This window comes from Pseudogymnoascus destructans, assembly GCF_001641265.1.
Source record: "Pseudogymnoascus destructans isolate 20631-21 unplaced genomic scaffold scaffold_13, whole genome shotgun sequence".
Classification (NCBI taxonomy): Eukaryota; Fungi; Ascomycota; class Leotiomycetes; order Thelebolales; family Thelebolaceae; genus Pseudogymnoascus; species Pseudogymnoascus destructans.
Window position 1 is genome coordinate 319,267 of NW_020167532.1, and position 17,328 is coordinate 336,594.

General features: G+C 48.4%; 7 protein-coding genes across 7 annotated transcripts; 4 read left to right on the top strand and 3 right to left on the bottom strand.

Annotated features, from left to right (window-relative positions):
* Positions 1 to 4,654: 4,654 nt before the first annotated feature.
* VC83_05290 (uncharacterized protein) lies at positions 4,655 to 5,023 on the top strand (the record flags this gene model as incomplete). Its single annotated transcript, XM_024468912.1, has 2 exons — positions 4,655 to 4,668; positions 4,747 to 5,023. The coding sequence occupies 2 exons, from the start codon at positions 4,655 to 4,657 to the stop codon at positions 5,021 to 5,023; spliced, it is 291 nt and encodes a 96-aa protein (XP_024323321.1).
* A 992-nt stretch (positions 5,024 to 6,015) lies between these two features.
* On the top strand, positions 6,016 to 7,672 carry ANT1 (ADP/ATP carrier protein). Its single transcript, XM_024468913.1, has 4 exons — positions 6,016 to 6,371; positions 6,438 to 6,988; positions 7,054 to 7,291; positions 7,348 to 7,672. The coding sequence occupies exons 1-4, from the start codon at positions 6,268 to 6,270 to the stop codon at positions 7,457 to 7,459; spliced, it is 1,005 nt and encodes a 334-aa protein (XP_024323320.1). The 5' UTR covers positions 6,016 to 6,267; the 3' UTR covers positions 7,460 to 7,672.
* A 113-nt stretch (positions 7,673 to 7,785) lies between these two features.
* On the bottom strand, positions 7,786 to 9,180 carry VC83_05292 (uncharacterized protein). Its single transcript, XM_024468914.1, has 2 exons — positions 8,949 to 9,180; positions 7,786 to 8,895 (listed from the first exon to the last, which is right to left on the bottom strand). Exons 1-2 carry the CDS (start codon positions 9,126 to 9,128, stop codon positions 8,041 to 8,043), a joined length of 1,035 nt encoding a protein of 344 aa, XP_024323319.1. The 5' UTR covers positions 9,129 to 9,180; the 3' UTR covers positions 7,786 to 8,040.
* Positions 9,181 to 10,492: 1,312 nt separating this feature from the next.
* Positions 10,493 to 11,665, bottom strand: VC83_05293 (uncharacterized protein; the record flags this gene model as incomplete). Its single annotated transcript, XM_024468915.1, has 3 exons — positions 10,493 to 10,509; positions 10,563 to 11,586; positions 11,651 to 11,665. The coding sequence occupies 3 exons, from the start codon at positions 11,663 to 11,665 to the stop codon at positions 10,493 to 10,495; spliced, it is 1,056 nt and encodes a 351-aa protein (XP_024323318.1).
* Positions 11,666 to 11,977: 312 nt separating this feature from the next.
* VC83_05294 (uncharacterized protein) lies at positions 11,978 to 12,793 on the top strand (the record flags this gene model as incomplete). The annotated part of the gene is made up of 1 exon (XM_024468916.1): positions 11,978 to 12,793. The coding sequence occupies one exon, from the start codon at positions 11,978 to 11,980 to the stop codon at positions 12,791 to 12,793; it is 816 nt and encodes a 271-aa protein (XP_024323325.1).
* A 354-nt stretch (positions 12,794 to 13,147) lies between these two features.
* On the top strand, positions 13,148 to 15,251 carry VC83_05295 (uncharacterized protein; the record flags this gene model as incomplete). Its single annotated transcript, XM_024468917.1, has 2 exons — positions 13,148 to 13,520; positions 13,574 to 15,251. The coding sequence occupies exons 1-2, from the start codon at positions 13,222 to 13,224 to the stop codon at positions 15,249 to 15,251; spliced, it is 1,977 nt and encodes a 658-aa protein (XP_024323324.1). The 5' UTR covers positions 13,148 to 13,221.
* Positions 15,252 to 15,279: 28 nt separating this feature from the next.
* On the bottom strand, positions 15,280 to 17,169 carry AIM9_1 (Phosphotransferase enzyme; the record flags this gene model as incomplete). The annotated part of the gene is made up of 7 exons (XM_024468918.1): positions 15,280 to 15,634; positions 15,688 to 16,185; positions 16,234 to 16,282; positions 16,329 to 16,510; positions 16,556 to 16,762; positions 16,826 to 16,997; positions 17,046 to 17,169. The coding sequence occupies 7 exons, from the start codon at positions 17,167 to 17,169 to the stop codon at positions 15,280 to 15,282; spliced, it is 1,587 nt and encodes a 528-aa protein (XP_024323323.1).
* Positions 17,170 to 17,328: the final 159 nt, after the last annotated feature.

Genomic DNA, 17,328 nt, shown 5'->3' on the forward strand with positions numbered 1-17,328 from the left:
ACAACTTCTTCCGTAGGTGTTTAGAATTAAGGATTTCTTCAACTTCCCATTTAAGTTCATCTTCTATGATAATTAGAGGTGGTGGTTCATGGTGTTGGCCTTGTAGTGCATCATTTGAATCAAGTCTTAACAAGTTGCTATGAAAAACAGGATGTATCTTCATACTTGCTAGTAGGAGCATTCGCTGCAAATTTTGCCATGTAGAGGTATCCAACCTAGTTGTCTTGTAGGTAGTTAACATGAGCCCGCAAGTATCATTCTAGCTCTGCATTAAACCTCTTAGTCTAGCAATCTGTTTTAGGGTGGGATGCTGTAGATAGTTTTGTTGTGATTTTCCAAACTTTACATAAGACTTTCAATACTGTAGCCACAAACTAGTGTAATGGTGGGTGCAACAGATGTGAGAATCTAGCCACCCAAGGAAGGGATGATTTTACTAAGACAACACACTGTCTTAGGAAACAGAGCCAAAGGGTTGTAGCTTAGACTATTCCACAATGCAGCAATCAGGTGTATGATATAGTGGAGTGGTTTAGACAAGTTCTAACAAATGTTGAGTCTGAGAACTCAGGGATAAGTCAGAGGTTAGCACCTCACTGACTTTTCAGAAACAAGGAGTAACAAGATCAATGCTTGGAAGCTTGGAAAAGACGTGGAAGTATGTGATAGTTGATTTACTGTATTGTCTGCTTGCCCTTTATTAAGGAAAGGGCAATCCTATTTATGCTAAAGGAGTGTAGTTCTCTCATTTTCCAAGACTTTCCATGACTTAACCAGGCTTCGTAACTGTAGTCGACGTAAGAGAATCCCATAGAACCATCTCCTAGGTTCCTAGCCTATAGGAAGTAAAAGGAGGTCCAAGGTCAGAGTACCCCTATAGACAAATTATGTCATAACTTAACCAATCTTGTGGGTAACTAAGGAGCAATGATGTGTAATGAATCATAGAGGGTTGTAGAAGATTTTGGAGCTATCGTTCATGTTCCTAGGCCTCTAGTTGATAGAGATATGTCATGTGTAGTATTAGCCCAGTAACTAAGGAGTGATGTCATGTAATGAATCATAGAGGGTTGTAGAGATATGCTATGTGGTCATATCGGCCCAGTAACTAAGGAGCAATGACGTGTAATGAATCATAGAGGGTTGTAGCAATCATTGAGTAGTATTGCTCTTGTTGTTGGTGTGACAAGCCAAAATATGTATAGTGACTTGTAGGTTTGAGGAGGAGATTTCTAAGTTTGCTCTTGAGTTTGATAGCAAACTGAGTGCAACGAATGTCAGTATGACAGCTAGCGCTTACAGCTGCAACCTCACATGATGGATAACATTGGATATCTTGGATATTATGTTATCCATGTTATCCACGGGGATCCACGGAATATCAGGTGATGGATAACATTGGATATCATGGATATTATGTTATCCATGTTATCCACGGATATCCCTTTGGCACGACACCACTATATAAGTAGATAGTATTTCCTTAGATAGGAGCTTCGTGCTCAACTCAATATAGTATTCTTTACAATACTGTAACGTGTTACTTGGAAAGCCTTTGTGTTTAATCCCCTGCCTCCTCTGTCAAGTCAACCTTACGCAAGAAACCTCTGTGTCTTCTATTGTTTAGAAGTCAGCGTTACAGAAGAGTCAGCTCTCGTTCAGTACATCCTTGACCTAGACTCACATGGATTTTTACCCTAGCCGCAAGCCGTACAAGAAATGGCTGGCCTTCTACTCTCTAAACGAGGCGAGAGCCCTATTAAGAAGAACTAGACTACCAACTTCATTAAGCGTCGTACGGAAATCAAAGCAAAGTTCAGTTAGAAGTACGATTATAAACGAGCAAAATGTGAAGATCATAAGATAATTCAAGGGTGGTTCTCTCTCATACGAAACACAGTCGCAAAATACGGCATCTTATAGCAGGATATCTACAACTTTGATGAAGCAGGTTTCATAATGGGAGTTATTGCTACTGCAAAGGTAGTTACAAGCTCAGAAGCAAAGAGCCGTCTAAAGACTATACAGCTAGGGAATAGAGAGTGGGTGTTAATTATCCAAGGTGTTAATTCATATGGATAGGCACTTCTGCCGTTCATCATTTTTAAGGCGTAGAATCACCTCTCTGCTTAGTATAAGGACTCAGGATTACTAGATGATTGGGTAATTACACTAAGTGAGAATGGGTAGACTTCAAATTCAATTAGGTATGAGTGGATTCAACACTTCAATGTAAGGACTACTAAGGATACAAAAAAGATGAAGGGGGAACCCCGTGAGTCAATTCCCTCAAGTACCTGAAACCCATCTGACTCGGTTAGCCCACCCAAATGATCACACGTGACCCCGCAGCTACCCAGAGTCTGCTCCTTAGAGTGAGAGACGAGAAGGCATCCTTACATTCGATCGACATACAAACAGTTGTTCGATCAGAACCTATCGCCTTCTCATTCTTAACGGACATAAGAGCCGCCTCTTAGCTCAATTTCAACACTACTGTACAGAACGGAAGATAATCACCCTCTATATGCCACCACACTCCTCGCACATTTTTCAGCCACTTGATGTTAGCTGCTTTGCTCTGCTAAAGCTTTCGTATAGACGTTAGATTAAAACCTTTGTACGAAACTGGCTAAACCATATTACGAAGCTTGAGTTTCTCTCTGCATTTAAAGAAGCATTCAAAGCTGCATTTATAGAGCAGAACATCAAGAGTGGGTTCCGAGCTATAGGACTAGTTCTATACGACCTGTAGAATGTTCTCTCTTACTTAAATCTACACTTAAGAACTCCAACTCCTCCTATAGTTAAGAGTAACAATTGGACTTCAAAGACTCCTCAAACTATAAGGGAGCTTAACTTTCAAACAGAGCACATTAAGAACTGCATTATATAGCATTAGAATAGCTCTCCTAGCTCAATTAATAACGCACTAAGCCAGCTTGCTAAAGGAGCTCAGGTTATGATGCATTCTGCTGTTCTACTCAAGGCAGAAGTTAAGGCTCTACAAGCGGCAAATGAACAGAAAAAGAGGAGGGAAAGGAAGCGCAAGACGCGTATAATGCAAGGGGGTAGTCTCTCTGTACGAGAGGGAGAGGATATCCTTTAGAGTGCTAAGGTTAACGCTTAAGTCCGAACGGAGGTGGCAAGTAAGAGTAGTCGGCAGGTGGGCTCTAAGGGCCGACAGTGGCGCTGTGGCACATGTGGTACTATAGGACATAATGCCTGTACGTGCGAGAAATACGTTATAGGATTGCCATAGATATATACAGTCGAGTCGCGATAAGTCGATTCGCGATAAGTCGATTCGCGATAAGTCGATAATCGCGATAAGTTGATGCTTTTCTTCTGCATGAATTAATTCCTCATACGATTCGCGATTCACTCGATATCGACTTATAGATCGAAATAATGCCTCCAACTCGACTGCATACAATGAAGACTGAGCAGCGTCGCACGCTCAGAAGCTGGTACTCTCAACAAAATCCTCGGCCTACCCAGAAAGCCTGTATTGAGTGGTTCTTACAAACATATAATCACCGCCTTACCCAGTCAACAGTCTCTGATTCCTTGAGCTCTCGATTTGCTAGCCTTGATAGCCCGACTTCAAGCATCTCTCCCACTACCCAACGGCGAAAAGCTGCTGCTTGGCCAGAGCTTGAGGCTGCTCTCTTCGACTGGCAGAAGCGTATTGACGAAAGCGGAGGGATAACTGGGGATATTCTACAAGAGAAGGCAAAACAGATCTGGCAGTTGTTACCACAATACAAGGAGAAGCCTATACCAAACTTTAGTATTGGGTGGCTTGATGTAATGGTGGGTGCACCAGATGTGAGAATCTAGCCACCCAAGGAAGGGATGATTTTACTAAGACAACACACTGTCTTAGGAAAAAGAGCCAAAGGGTTGTAGCTTAGACTATTCCACAACGCAGCAATCAGGTGTGTGATGTAGTGAAGTGGTTTAGACAAGTTGCAACAAATCTTGAGTCTGGGAACTCAGGGGTAAGTCAGAGGTTAACACCTCACTGACTTTTCAGAAACAAGGAGTAACAAGATGAATGCTTGGAAGCTTGTAAAAGACGTGGAAGTATGTGATAGTTGATTTACTGTATTGCCTGCTTGCCCTTTCTTAAGGAAAGGGCAATCCTATTTATGCCAAAGGAGTGTAGTTCTCTCATTTTCCATGACTTTCCATGACTAACCAGGCTTGGTAAATGTATTAGAAATCAAGTGTGACCCACAACTAGCTTGCTAATCATGTAGTGAACGTAAGAGAATCCCATAGAACCATCTCTTGGGTTCCTAGCCTATAGGAAGTGAAAAGGAGGTCCAAGGTCAGAGTACCTATAGATAAATTATGTCATAACTTAACCAATCTTGTGGGTAACTAAGGAGCGATGACGTGTAATGAATCATAGAGGGTTGTAGAAGCTTCTAGAGCTATCGTTCATGTTCCTAGGCCTCTAGTTGGTAGAGATATGCCATGTGGTAGTATTGGCCCACCCCCTTAAGGAGGAGATTTTCTTAATAACTTGTTCAATGAGTGTTCAAATGATATGCCGTGATGTATGTAGCATAAACAGATGTAGTAGAAGAGTTTGCAGCAATCGTTGAGTAGTATTGCTTCTGTTGTTGGTGTGATAAGCCAAGATATGTATGGTGACTTGTAGGTTTGAGGAGGAGATTTCTAAGTTTGCTCTTGAGTTTGATAGCAAACTGAGTGCAACGAATGTCAGTATGACAGACAGACTACCGATGAAGAACTACTTGAGGAGATAATAGAGGGGCAACTTGGGCATCAGAACTCTCAAAATGATGACGAAGAGGAGGAGCAGCCTGAGCAGCCTGCGCCTATGGCAAAGGAGGCCCAGGATGCCCTCCAGATACTGATTGAGTATTCTGAAGGCCAGGATGCTCTTACTACGGGGCATATACGGGCACTAGAGCAGCTGCAAACAGCCATTGAGGCTATTCGAGCACAGTCACAGCAGCAGGTTACGTTAGATAGGTGGCTTACATAATATTACTCTATATAACGATATATACGATAAGACGATGGAAATGCTTGCTACGGATGCCATCGTCTTAACAAGGGTTTGACTGTATCCGGACACCGGTGTCCGTATACTGGAACTCTGTACGAGGAGTTCCAGTATATAAGCGAACGACATCGCGGACACCCCTGGATTTATGCACCACCCCTGTAAAGATTCATATACCCTGAGCTTTAATAAAAGATTTATATACCCTGCTATATTGTGGCCCTGCTCCCCACAAGTAGAGCAGCGCCCAACACCAGAAGCTTCCTTCTCCCCTCCCAACTCTGTTCCGTGGGTCCTCCTTCTAGAACCTCTCCTTCTTTGGCCTCCGCCGTGGGACCTGTGTTATAGGCGGGAAACATGGTTGGCTACAGTGAGGCATGGGGCCAGCGATGCTGACTAAATGCGGCAGAATCTACAGTATTGGTAGTTAGCGTTGGGTATATAGATCTTTACAGGGGTGGTGCAGGGTATATAGATCTTTTGCCCATAAGTCGTATACGACACGGCTGTGCGGTCTGATCCTGGATTCGTCAACCTTTTATGTCTGCCATCATGAGCTATAGGAGAAACATGGCTTCAGGAAGAAAGGCCGAATTAGCTCTCTGTCATGATAACGTACTCCACATGCGGTGTGGTTGGCTGATCCACACAGGCAAGTGGTGCACTAAACCAGATATCCTAGCCTCCATCTTTTATTGTGTTTTTTTCCACCCAACATGCAGAGATCTTGTAAAGAGAAAGGCAGCTAATTGAACCTGACATCCTGCCTGTAGAAGAGATCAATGTCGCGCGGACAAAAGGCGGGAATTAAATTGTTAGTCACATGTAACAGTGTCAGTGTTGATGTCATGTGATGATAAGATAGACAACCCTCCAAAACCACCTTTTAATCTTCCGGGTTCCGAGGATTGCGCCGAGGTTCAGCGACCATTAAGTGGATGCGCCCGAGATACTCGCATACACACCGGCAACAATCACATCCCTCCCAAAATATGCACGCTTATATCGCAACAACATTCAGAGGCCATTGATTTTCCGCTCTCCACCAGCCCGTCGGACCTGTCTCTCCCTCACATATCTCACTTCAAATTCTTCATATCTGAGATTCGAAGAAACAGTATCGCCAAACTGACGTAAGCTCGGCAACAGCACGACATTTCGAAGTGCGGGCCTGGTTTAGAAAAGGAAATACGCGCCTGTAGGAACGAAGACACGCCGCTACAATGGCTGGACAATCAAAGGAGGCACCCATCCCTCCTTGGGGCCTCGCAGTAGCTGGCGCAACTGGTGCAGTCCTTGCAAACGCTCTGGTGTACCCCCTCGACATGTGAGTATCTCCTTGCTTCACAAATCTCCCAAGTCGGTGAACAGTTCTAACCCTCGCCCTCAATAGTGTCAAGACCCGCATCCAGGTCCAAGTCAAGCGGAAGGCAACTGATGCTCCCCCTTCTGCATCTGACCCCGCACACTACGACTCGACATGGGACGCCATCACCAAGATCGTTGACTCTGATGGATACGCAGGCCTGTACGCCGGCATCCAGGGGGCCCTGATCGGCGTGGCCTCGACCAACTTCGCATACTTCTACTGGTACTCCGTCGTGAGGACCCTGTACATGTCATCGCGGAAGGACACAGCCGCGCCTGGAACGCTGGTGGAGCTGTCTCTCGGTGCGGTCGCAGGCTCTGTGGCGCAGATCTTCACGATCCCCGTTGCGGTCGTCACGACGCGCCAGCAGACGCAGTCAAAGGACGAGCAGAAGGGCATGATTGACACGGGGATGGAAGTCATCAACAGTGAGGATGGGTGGACTGGTCTGTGGAGAGGCCTGAAGGCTAGCTTGGTCCTCGTGGTCAACCCAGCCATCACTTATGGCGCCTACCAACGCCTGAAGGACGTCATGTACCCAGGGAAAGCAAGCTTAAGACCAATGGAGGCTTTCCGTAAGTACTCGTGCTGGCACCTGGTTGCCCAGAAAGCTGCTGTTACTAACGAATTCTCCGTGTAGTTCTCGGTGCTATGTCGAAGTCCCTAGCAACTATTGCTACACAGCCACTTATCGTGGCGAAGGTGGGCCTGCAGTCAAAGCCCCCGCCTTCTCGCCAGGGTAAGCCCTTCAAGAGCTTCATCGAGGTGATGGAGTTCATCGTCAAGAACGAGGGCCTCCTAGGTCTGTTCAAGGGGATTGGTCCCCAAATCACAAAGGGGCTTCTTGTCCAGGGTCTCCTCATGATGACCAAGGAACGGTAAAATTCCACGCACCCTGTTCATTTTTAAGGCGTATTTACTGACGTATATATAGCATGGAACTTCTTTTCGTCCTGCTCTTCCGTTATATCCGCAAGATGAGGAGCGAGCAACTCCAGAAAGCCGCCGCGCTGGTGGCCTCGAAGGCGCCGCTTGTTGCCAAATAGATCCCACCTGTGGGGGTGTAGATAAGAAAGAGTTTGGCGTCGTTTTGGCTACGATTGTACGAGTCTGGGAGGGTCACAGTAAATATAGAAATATTTAGACAAGATGTTCGCGAGCATTTATTTTATGTAGATACAGTCAATTAGAAACATCTATTGAACTAGTGCGTGAAAATCTGTAGCGGGGACTACCATAGCAGCCACCAGAATACGGCGACCAAAAACAAGACGTAGGCTGTCAATCACTGTTTACAGCAACAGTAAATAAAATAAATATACTTAGTTACTCATCACCACCTTACGGGTTATACCAACTGTAAGTAGAATTAGGCTCTCAATCGTCCCAGAGTATAATTCTTATATTCGTTCCGAAACCGAGCCAAAGAGAGGCGCATCATGAGTCTTCAGCAGAAACTCGAGGCAAGCCGTTTATATCCAGAGCTTAAAACCATACTATTCGGAACTTGACTTCTAAAAGCACGGCATTCGATTTTATTATACTCTATACGATCTATTAAAGTTTGGTTTATACTTTTACTCCATCGTCCATCCGTTACAGGACACTCATTACCTCGTCAAAACCCCTAGAATCGAGCGGGACTCTGAATTTGACCCTCACCAGCTTCGTGGGAAGCTCCACCTCCTCCCCCTCCGCTCTGAAGCTGACCATCGCCGATTTGTTGAGCAGCGCCCCCTCCTGCGCCGCTTCCAGAGGGCTGCCCACCCGCAGAGGCACCGCTTACTCCTCCTCCTGCGCCACCGCCGCTAGGCTGTGAGCCTTCCGCGCACGAAGCGCAAGTTGGTGCGCCGCCACTAGCTCCACCACCGCTGGGGCTGGCCCCTCCTCCGCTCCCAACCCCTTCACCCGGTTGAGTGCCGGAGGTTCCACCGCTAGGTGCCCCAGGCTGGGTGCCAGAGCTACCACCAGCGGACGCACCACTGCTAGAGCCTCCTTGATGGCCTCCTTGCTGGTCTCCCTGCTGGGCGCCGGGACTCTGGATCTGCCCGTCTCCAGCTTCGCCTGCGGCACCTCCCTGCTGCGCCCCAGCAGGATTCTGGACCTGCCCATCTCCCAGCTGCTGTCCTGCACCACTCTTAGGTTGGCCGTCTCCCACCTGAGAAACTGGTGGATCACCGGGAGGATCACCACCGCTGGCGCAGCTGATGATGTCGATGGTAATCGGCTCGCACTGGGGGGCGATAGACTCATCATAGAGATTGAAGAAGTTACCCGAGCGGCATTGGAAGAAGTTGGTGGAGCCCCTCAGGCCGAGCTTGCTGTTGCAGACGGAAAATCCGCTGGTGGTAAGGGCGTTTACCTGGCCAGGAGCGGGGTCGAATTGGAATTGATGGTTGGATACGATGGATCCAATGCGGCCCTGTGCGTCGGTGAGGATACCGTCTTTCAAGGTGGCCACAAGGCTTCCGGAGGAACCGCACTGAGTAGAGTTTGGCTTAGTAGGTTCGTTGACGTTTGGTGCGGGTGACAAACCTGGGCCCGCTTCTTCATCCTGGGAGTTGCGGGAGTGGATCCTGGCACAACCATGATCTGGAAGCTACCCTCAAAACTGGGCTGGCAACCAGACGAGCTGGCCTGCGGCATCGCAGAACCGTTCACACTGGTGGTGAGGGTAGCAGCTGCAAGAGCAGCAGCAGCGAATGAGTAACGCATGATAGCTATGATTGGGAACGAAGGATCCGGATTACAGCAATACAACGAACGGTATGTTGTAAGATGGAGAAAGGAAAAGGTTCAGAAAGAGGAAATCGTGCGGCTTTGTAGGCCTCTCGAGGCAGAGCTAAGGCTGACGGATGACAGACCCACAGTAATACCTGGCATGAGAATGCCGGAATCAGGACATACTCGTAGCCGTGGTTCATGATGAGACAGCAGAAATAGCTGCCAGCAGTTGGCAACGAGCGAGGACATCCATATGATGACAGAGTTTCTTACGTGTGGTCGAAATAAAGTGAAGCACTCGGCCCACAGGTTGCGAAGGAGAAAACACTTATTCCCACCTATGAGCACCAAATAAGGGAGTGTGCTGCCCATAATGACCCGGAGACATGACGAAATGGCCGCTGAAGTCCGCTTGGAAGTGTGGAGCTTAACTGTGCCCAGACTGATGCTTGCAACCCCAGCTCAGAGAAATATAGCGTGGGATAAGCCTTGTTGGGGCCGAGAACATGATTGAGTAGCAGGGTCCTAGGAGGGTCAACCAAGAAATGCGCTGGTGCAACTAATGACCCTCAGGCCGTAGCTAGTGACGAAAAAGGGTCCTCAAATCATACGACGATGATTTCAAGGCGGAAGACCCACGACGTTGCCACATGAGAAACTTGCAGGCTGTAGACCAGACAACACTTTTCAAGGGACTTGATACAATCCCAGCTAACTTTAGCTAGTATCTGATCTGCGAACCACAATGAGAATGTGACGTTCATCTCCACACCCGTTGGGCTGCTGAGTAAGGACTTGAAGCGAAGACGAGATGAAAGTAGCAATATAGGAAACAAGAAATATCGCAGTATTGCTACCAGGAGAACGTACACCCCCCTGCTATTACCTTTCTATCATTTTGAGTTTATAATTTTTGAGTTCATATTGGACCCGTCTCCTCAACTAACTTATTTAAAGGTTTTGGCATCACTGCCAAGATATTTTTGGGAAAAGCACCATCTCTCACGCTAAGCCTAGCTGGGAATTCCGTCTCTAACAACTGCCATGGCGTAGAAGTTGGGAGACACAACCTCAAAAGAGAGTATAATTATGGAATATAATCACCATACTCAATTTTTCTCAGTACAAATACTTCTAATGGCTGCACGTTGCCTATCATAAGTGTAATTCTCTTGTAGGAAGAGGGTTATTAGCCTCTGCTAACCGACTTCCAGCTCTGACGGAAATAGCTCAGGCGTGTCTCTCAACTGTAAGAGCAAGTGGAGATGAGCGTATTTTGCTCTCGAATAGACTACTACAATATCATCAAAATGTTCCCAGTTTTTGAACGCCTGCTCCACAAGTCGATCGTCTCATTATTTCGTTTTCCAGTCTTGCATCATCAGCCGTCAAATATACAGTGCAGTGGCGTCGGGAATAACATACCGAAAGTAGCCGGCTCTTCCAGCCGTTTGGTGACGCTTACATCATCCCCAATGCCGACGTTGCTGCCAGCTCCTTTTCCCAAATATCCGTATCTTCCGAAGATTGGACTGTACTTGTTGCCCTTATCCACCCTGCGGTCAGGCATCAACTTCTTCAGCATTGTCCCCTTCTCACCCAGGGCCTGCTTGCCGGTCGAGTAGTCGATGTTGATACTGGCACACCGCGCACAGTTGGCAGTTAATGCCAGCTCAACCTTGACACCATCCTTATTCTCGATATTAATTTGTCCCCATAAATCTTCATACCAGGCACCCTCAGCTCCACTGAGGACAATGTTGGGACGGAACTTGCGGATATCCATCTCCATGCCTTCAGGTAGTCGCGATGACGTTTCGGCGAGCGACTCCTCCGTAACAACCAGGAACATGGCAATATCGGCAAATGTTATACCAGGAGGCCGCCATTTCTCTCCTTTCGCCGCGATGCTAGAAGGACGGTAGGAGGAGAGATACCGCGAGACTGAACGGGCTGTGGAGGCAACAGCACTTTCAGCAGCAGAAGGCCAGAGAGAGCCCAATACTTTCCTCCTCATGGTGCCGATATATGCAAGTACAACCTCATAGCCGAACTGGGCTGAAAACCAATTGTTGTATTCGGCGCCCATATCATAAGCTCGAGTAGGTGAGTTATACATGACAACGTCGACCATGTCCAAGTTTTCCGTATCTGGTACGAACGGTATTGTTATAGTCGTAGGCGGCAGGCTGCTCGATGGACCAGCATACGTGACTGTAAACTCCTCGAGACTATCTCCATCTCCATCACTTGATTGCACGAGGGCTGTTTTGAAGAGCGCCATCTCAGTCAGTCTTGAAACGTGCATATTATTGAGCTTCCTCGGCTCATTATCTCCACCATCCACGCGGAGCAGCATGAATGTGCGATCATATTGTAAGCCTGTGCCTACCACTGTCGCCGACGACAATGCAATTCCGCGCAGAGATTTGACTGGATAGATGTAAAGCTATGCCAGGAGTTAGATTGAGTGAATGCCAGTAATTGTTCGCCTCAGTTTCTGGACGGCTTACCTGAGTGACCTTCATGGCCACAACAGAGTCTAAGCGCACGAGTTAAAAAATAGAAACTGTGAAAATTGTTAAACCGGAGATGGATTGAAGTTTTAAGACTTGAAGAAATTGTTTAGATGTAGAAATAATATTTTTGGGCGCTCAGATGGATCTTAAATATGTTGTGGTTGGAGATAACGCTGACCAAATCTCGGTTGGAAAGGGCGGTCCGCCACCCCAAATCCGGAAGAAAAGAGGCAGGACGCAACTTAGACCGCGTGTATCCGTCAGTAATCACGACAAAATGCTAGACAAGGATCTCTCGATTACTTTCCAACAAACTCTAGCATGACGCCCCGTGCACTCACGCCATCCCCACCGCGGGGACACAATTCGCCCTCCCACTCATCCAGCCGCGTGTCATCTCGCCCCGACAAGAAACGCACCCTCCTTTGGGATTGGACTTCAGTGCGCGACTCGATCCCTCTCCCCGTTATCCCCACCAACTCTCCCATTTGCGCCTGCCATAATTGGAACACATGGGCACCACCCGATCTCCCCGCGCACGTCCCCTTCCGGCCGATGTTCCGCACAGTCGAGCAGCTACAGTTCCCTGAGTTCGAGTATGCTCTCAGCCAGCCATACCCGATCATGCACTTCCTCAACGAGCCGGAGCGCGCAGACCTGACGCCAGAGAGGGCCTGTGAGCTGTGGTTTGAGAAGATAGTGCCTCTGAGGCGGGAGAGGGGGACTAAGATTGTGGGACCGGCGGCTGCTAATGATCACCCCGGAACTGTCTGGTTGGATACGTTTATGGCTCTTATTGCGGCTCGGGATTCGAGAGAGCGACCTGACTTCCTCGGCCTCCATTACTACGGCACTATTGCGGCAGAGGCTATAGGCTATTTGACGGACAGGCATAGGAGGTATCCAGACTTGCCCGTGAACATCAGCGAGATCGCGAGCATTAGTCGCGACAGGCGGCAGGTTGAGAAGTTTAGTAGGGAGATCGCAGAGTGGGCTGATAGGACGGAGTGGGTGCTAGAGTATGGGTTTTTTGGGATGATGCAGGAGTGTGCGGATGAATTTGTGAGCCCGCAGGCACAGCTCATGGATAAGAAAGGGCAATTGACTGGATTGGGAAGATGGGTCATTGGCGTCTGAGGAAGGGGCGGTGCATAATAGTCAGCTAGATGATTATTACAGACTATAAATCCTATTGTGGCTTAAGTCGTGCACAGCAACTATGAAGAGGACGAAGACCCTTAATAACAGTAGCTATTAGTGCCCTTCAATTTGTCAGTTACTGAAAACTTGGGCTTAAGAAAGAGATTCTACAGCTTTAGCTACAGGTATCAATTCTCAAGAGCACATAGTCTCTTCCTTAAACTTTTGGCCAACCCCCAAAAAGCCCCTTAGCGGAGAAGTATTAGCCTATAAATTACCCCGCATAACGCTAAAAAAAGCTAGTGGAGAGCTTGGGGTGTGGTATCGCTATCGTACCAGAAGATGGCTTATCACACACAATTTCCCCAGCCTTCTCTACAAAACCACCTACCGTTAATGACCTCAATTCTCCAAGTCCGCTCACCATGGCAGCCTCTCCGGCTCCAGGCAGAGAAGACGCCATAATGGCCGTCGAGCAAGGGCATGTCGCGAGGCCTGGATCACAGTCCTCGAGCAGCAATTCGACTGACCAGGACGGGTCATTTGCACAAAGCAGGACAAGGACGAGCGCAGCGAGTGGGAGAGCGCCTGCGTGGTGGAAGGTTAGGCTCTTTCGGGGAATGCTTAAAGATGTAAGAAGGAGAGCGCCCTTTTATTGGAGTGATTGGACAGATGCTTGGGATTATAGAGTCGTGCCAGCGACAGTATATATGTATTTTGCCAAGTATAGCTAGCCCTCGCCTTGGCGACCTCCCCAGAGCTAACTTTCTCTCACAGTATTTTGCCAGCCCTAGCCTTCTCTTTGGATATGTTTACGAAAACCGATATGAGCTACGGAGTCAATGAAGTGTTATTAGCGTCTGTTCTGGGGTCCATCGTTTTTGCCGTTCTGGCTGCGCAGCCCCTTGTTATTGTCGGCGTTACGGGGCCCATCACAGTGTTTAATTACACGGTTTACGATATCATTACCCCTACAGGCACGAATTTCTTTGCTTTCATGTGCTGGGTTTGCCTCTGGTCACTAGTCATGCATTGTGCGCTTGCATTTACGAATGCTTGCAACGGCCTACGTTATGTGACGCGCTTCTCCTGCGATATATTCGGTTTCTACGTCGCATTTATATACATACAGAAGGGCATCCAAGTCCTCACACATCAGGGCTACGACGAGGCCTTCTATCTATCCATCATGGTATCTCTACTTGTGCTTGGCTTTGCCTACGGTTGTGGCATCGTTGGCGAAAGCACCATGTTCCAGCATTACATACGAGTCTTCGTCAAGGACTACGGCACGCCGCTCACAATCGTGTTCTTCACTGGATTTGTTCGTATCGGACGCATGGATGGCGTTCAGCTACAAACTCTGCCAACCTCAAAAGCCTTCTTTCCGACAGCCGACCGCGGTTGGCTCATCCACTTCTGGGACATCTCCATATCTGACGTCTTCCTCGCTATCCCTTTCGCTATCCTCCTCACCATCCTCTTCTACTTCGACCACAACGTCTCATCCCTAATAGCGCAGGGCTCCGAGTTCCCCTTACGAAAACCTGCTGGCTTTCACTGGGACCTCTTCCTCCTTGGCCTCACCACCGGCGTCTCAGGCCTCCTTGGAATCCCCGCCCCCAACGGCCTCATCCCTCAAGCCCCCTTCCACACCGCCTCTCTATGCGTCACCAAGATTGTCCCTGCCTCCGAAGACAACGATTCCAAAGACCACCCAACAGCAGTTATCGACCACGTCGTGGAGCAGCGCGTGTCGAATCTAGCCCAAGGCCTTCTAACACTAGGCACTATGACCGGCCCCCTTCTCATCGCCCTCCACCTGATTCCACGCGGTGTCCTCGCTGGCCTCTTCCTCGTCATGGGTGTCCAAGCCCTTGAAGCAAACGGCATCACGCTCAAGATTCTCTTCCTCCTGCGCGACCGCGCGCTGACGCTGGCCTCGGACCCGCTACGCCGCGTCAGCAAGCGCGCGCTCTACGCATTCGTATCGCTACAGCTGCTAGGCTTTTCAGCCACGTTCGCGATCACACAAACAATTGCCGCAGTGGGGTTCCCGGTCTTCATTTTTGCGCTTGTGCCGCTGCGGACGTGGGCGATGCCGAGGTGGTTCACGAGCGAGGAGTTGGGGCTGATGGATGGGCCCACAGCGAGCGAGTTCACGATGGTGAGTGTGGGTGGTAATTTTGGGGAGGGGGATGGAGAGGGCGATGGGAGTGGAGTGATGGCGAGCGCGGAGAATACGGCGGTTAGTAGCGATGAGGAGCTGGCGGAGAGGGGGCAGCGGGTGGGTGCTGTTGCGGCAAGGGATTTCGGGGATAGGGGACGCCTGGGTGAAGGAGAGAGGGTGCAGCATCATGGGGTTGTGGGAGAGGAGATGGAGATGAGGAGGTTGAGTGGGGCGGCGAGGAGGAGGAGTACGGCGAGTAGACAAGGGGCCGTGCGGTGGACATAGATGGGTAGAGAGCTGAGTAGTTTGATAATTAAGCGGTTAGTCGCTTAGTTGGGAGATGTTTGTAATCATCTAGTTTAGTTGGTTGATACGCTCCCCATCCTAATCGATCGGCCATGGAAGCCAATCTGGTCCGCTTCTCAAAATCACTCCCCTCCTCACCAGTCATCTGCTTCAGTCCCTCCTCTCGAAGTCCAGCAAACATCTTGAGGGCTTCTTCATACGTCTCGTTCGAGGTCCACCCGTCACGAGCAACAACTCCTTCTAATCCATCCCAGAAGTCGGCCTGCTCATTCCATCCTTCGCCGTCACGCATATGGTTCTGTATATCTTCCTCGGAAAAATGGATAGGGCAAGGAACATCAAACCCCATTTCATGCCAATGCCTAGATGTCATTTGTGAGCTGATTTCTTAAGATGGAAAGCGGGTGACACAAACCTCTCTAACCTAATAAGACACTGCCTGAAAGGTAATATATCTCCATCCCAGGTATCCTCGGCGAATTCGATAGTTCGCCTTCTCGTTGTCCCTTGGGGAGTATCATTTACTTTGACAAGTAGCGGATTCTGTTTCTTAGTTTCCGTCTCATATAGAAATTGCACAAGAGACCTCTCAACCTGGTCTGATACCCGGTCTTTTTCACTCTTTTCCATGTCTTTGTAGTTCTCAGGGAGCCTCAACATTACCTCACCAGTGTAATTAACAAGCTTCGGATAGCGGTATTGAAGGAATAGAGGGCCAACCCATGTAGATTGCCAATCGATGAGACTAGTAATCCTGTCATCTTTGACAAAAATATTCGGGGCGTGCATGTCCCAATGCCAGAGAGTGGCGCGACTCATACTCTTATCTTCTGGTAAAATATATGGAGAGATGTCTAGGTATTTCTTGTAAAGTGCAATGTGAGCATCGGGGGAATTTTGAGTATCTGATGCTCTGAATATGTCTGTCGGCGGTCGCCGAACTGCATGCTGTTTTAATCACTTGATTTGGTTGTTGGCTAGAGCTTTGAGGTAATCATGGGCGGTTTTCCCTGCAAATTAGCAAAACAGTATTATGAGCGGTATCTCCTTGGGTACGTACAAGGGCCCCTTCAATTGGTATTGATGGTCGCTCTTTTCTCCAAAAAGCATGGTCTAACACTGGGCCAATTACGAAGCGCTCTTCCGCCTCTCTTTTCAGCTCTACAGAAATATCGCCAGAAACATCGGCCCTTTCGCACCCAGGGAACGAATCTTTTGTAAAGTAAATATTGCCATATCTATAAAGTTAGTAGAATTCTTAGAGAAATGCTCATAGAACTAACCGGGTAAATGACACCGAGAGCAGCTTCTTCTCGGTAGCTACTAGGTCGCCAATAACTTTATCTTTCGACCGAAGCCCTATATCTCCCCATACATCTGCTAGCGATCGGCTCAGGGCCTTTTCCATCACAATATACTCTGCCTGGACGGGATTGTCGGCGACAGCACTCCAGGCGTGGATTTTAGGAACCGCTATATTAAGAATAGTTCTGGCCTAATAGAGCACGGTATTAGCTTATATCTTCTCTACTTACAATTAAAATGGGGCTTACAAAGTCCATACAACCTCGGAAGCGGTAGTCTTAAACGCAGGACCAGCATTGGGACATGGTATGCGTGCAATGGCAACAGAACCATTATCCATTACCAGCCTAAACACCTTGTTATATCCGCCTTCGGCCAGCTTGATCATTGAGACACACGTCTTCGCACCAATGCTCTCAGCTGCAACACGCTTGAGTTCTTCCACATTGAACTTTGTCTATCTCTCACGAAGCTCTTTCTCTTCATCCCATAGCCACCTCCCACTGGTGTAGCGGAAGAATTGTTCATATTTCTGCGACTTCGAAGCTGTGTGCATCATTCGAAACAGTTTGGACTGGAATGATCGTAGCATTGTCACCGGGGCCCGACGTTAGATGGCTGATATAAGTGCAAAGAATGGCTGGCAATTATTGCCTTCAGAATAGATTGCGTCTAAGAGCTAGAGCCTCATGGAATTTGCGTGGGTCGTGGTTGGCGGTGGGCCGTGGCTGGCGGGTTGGCTCTGTCACAC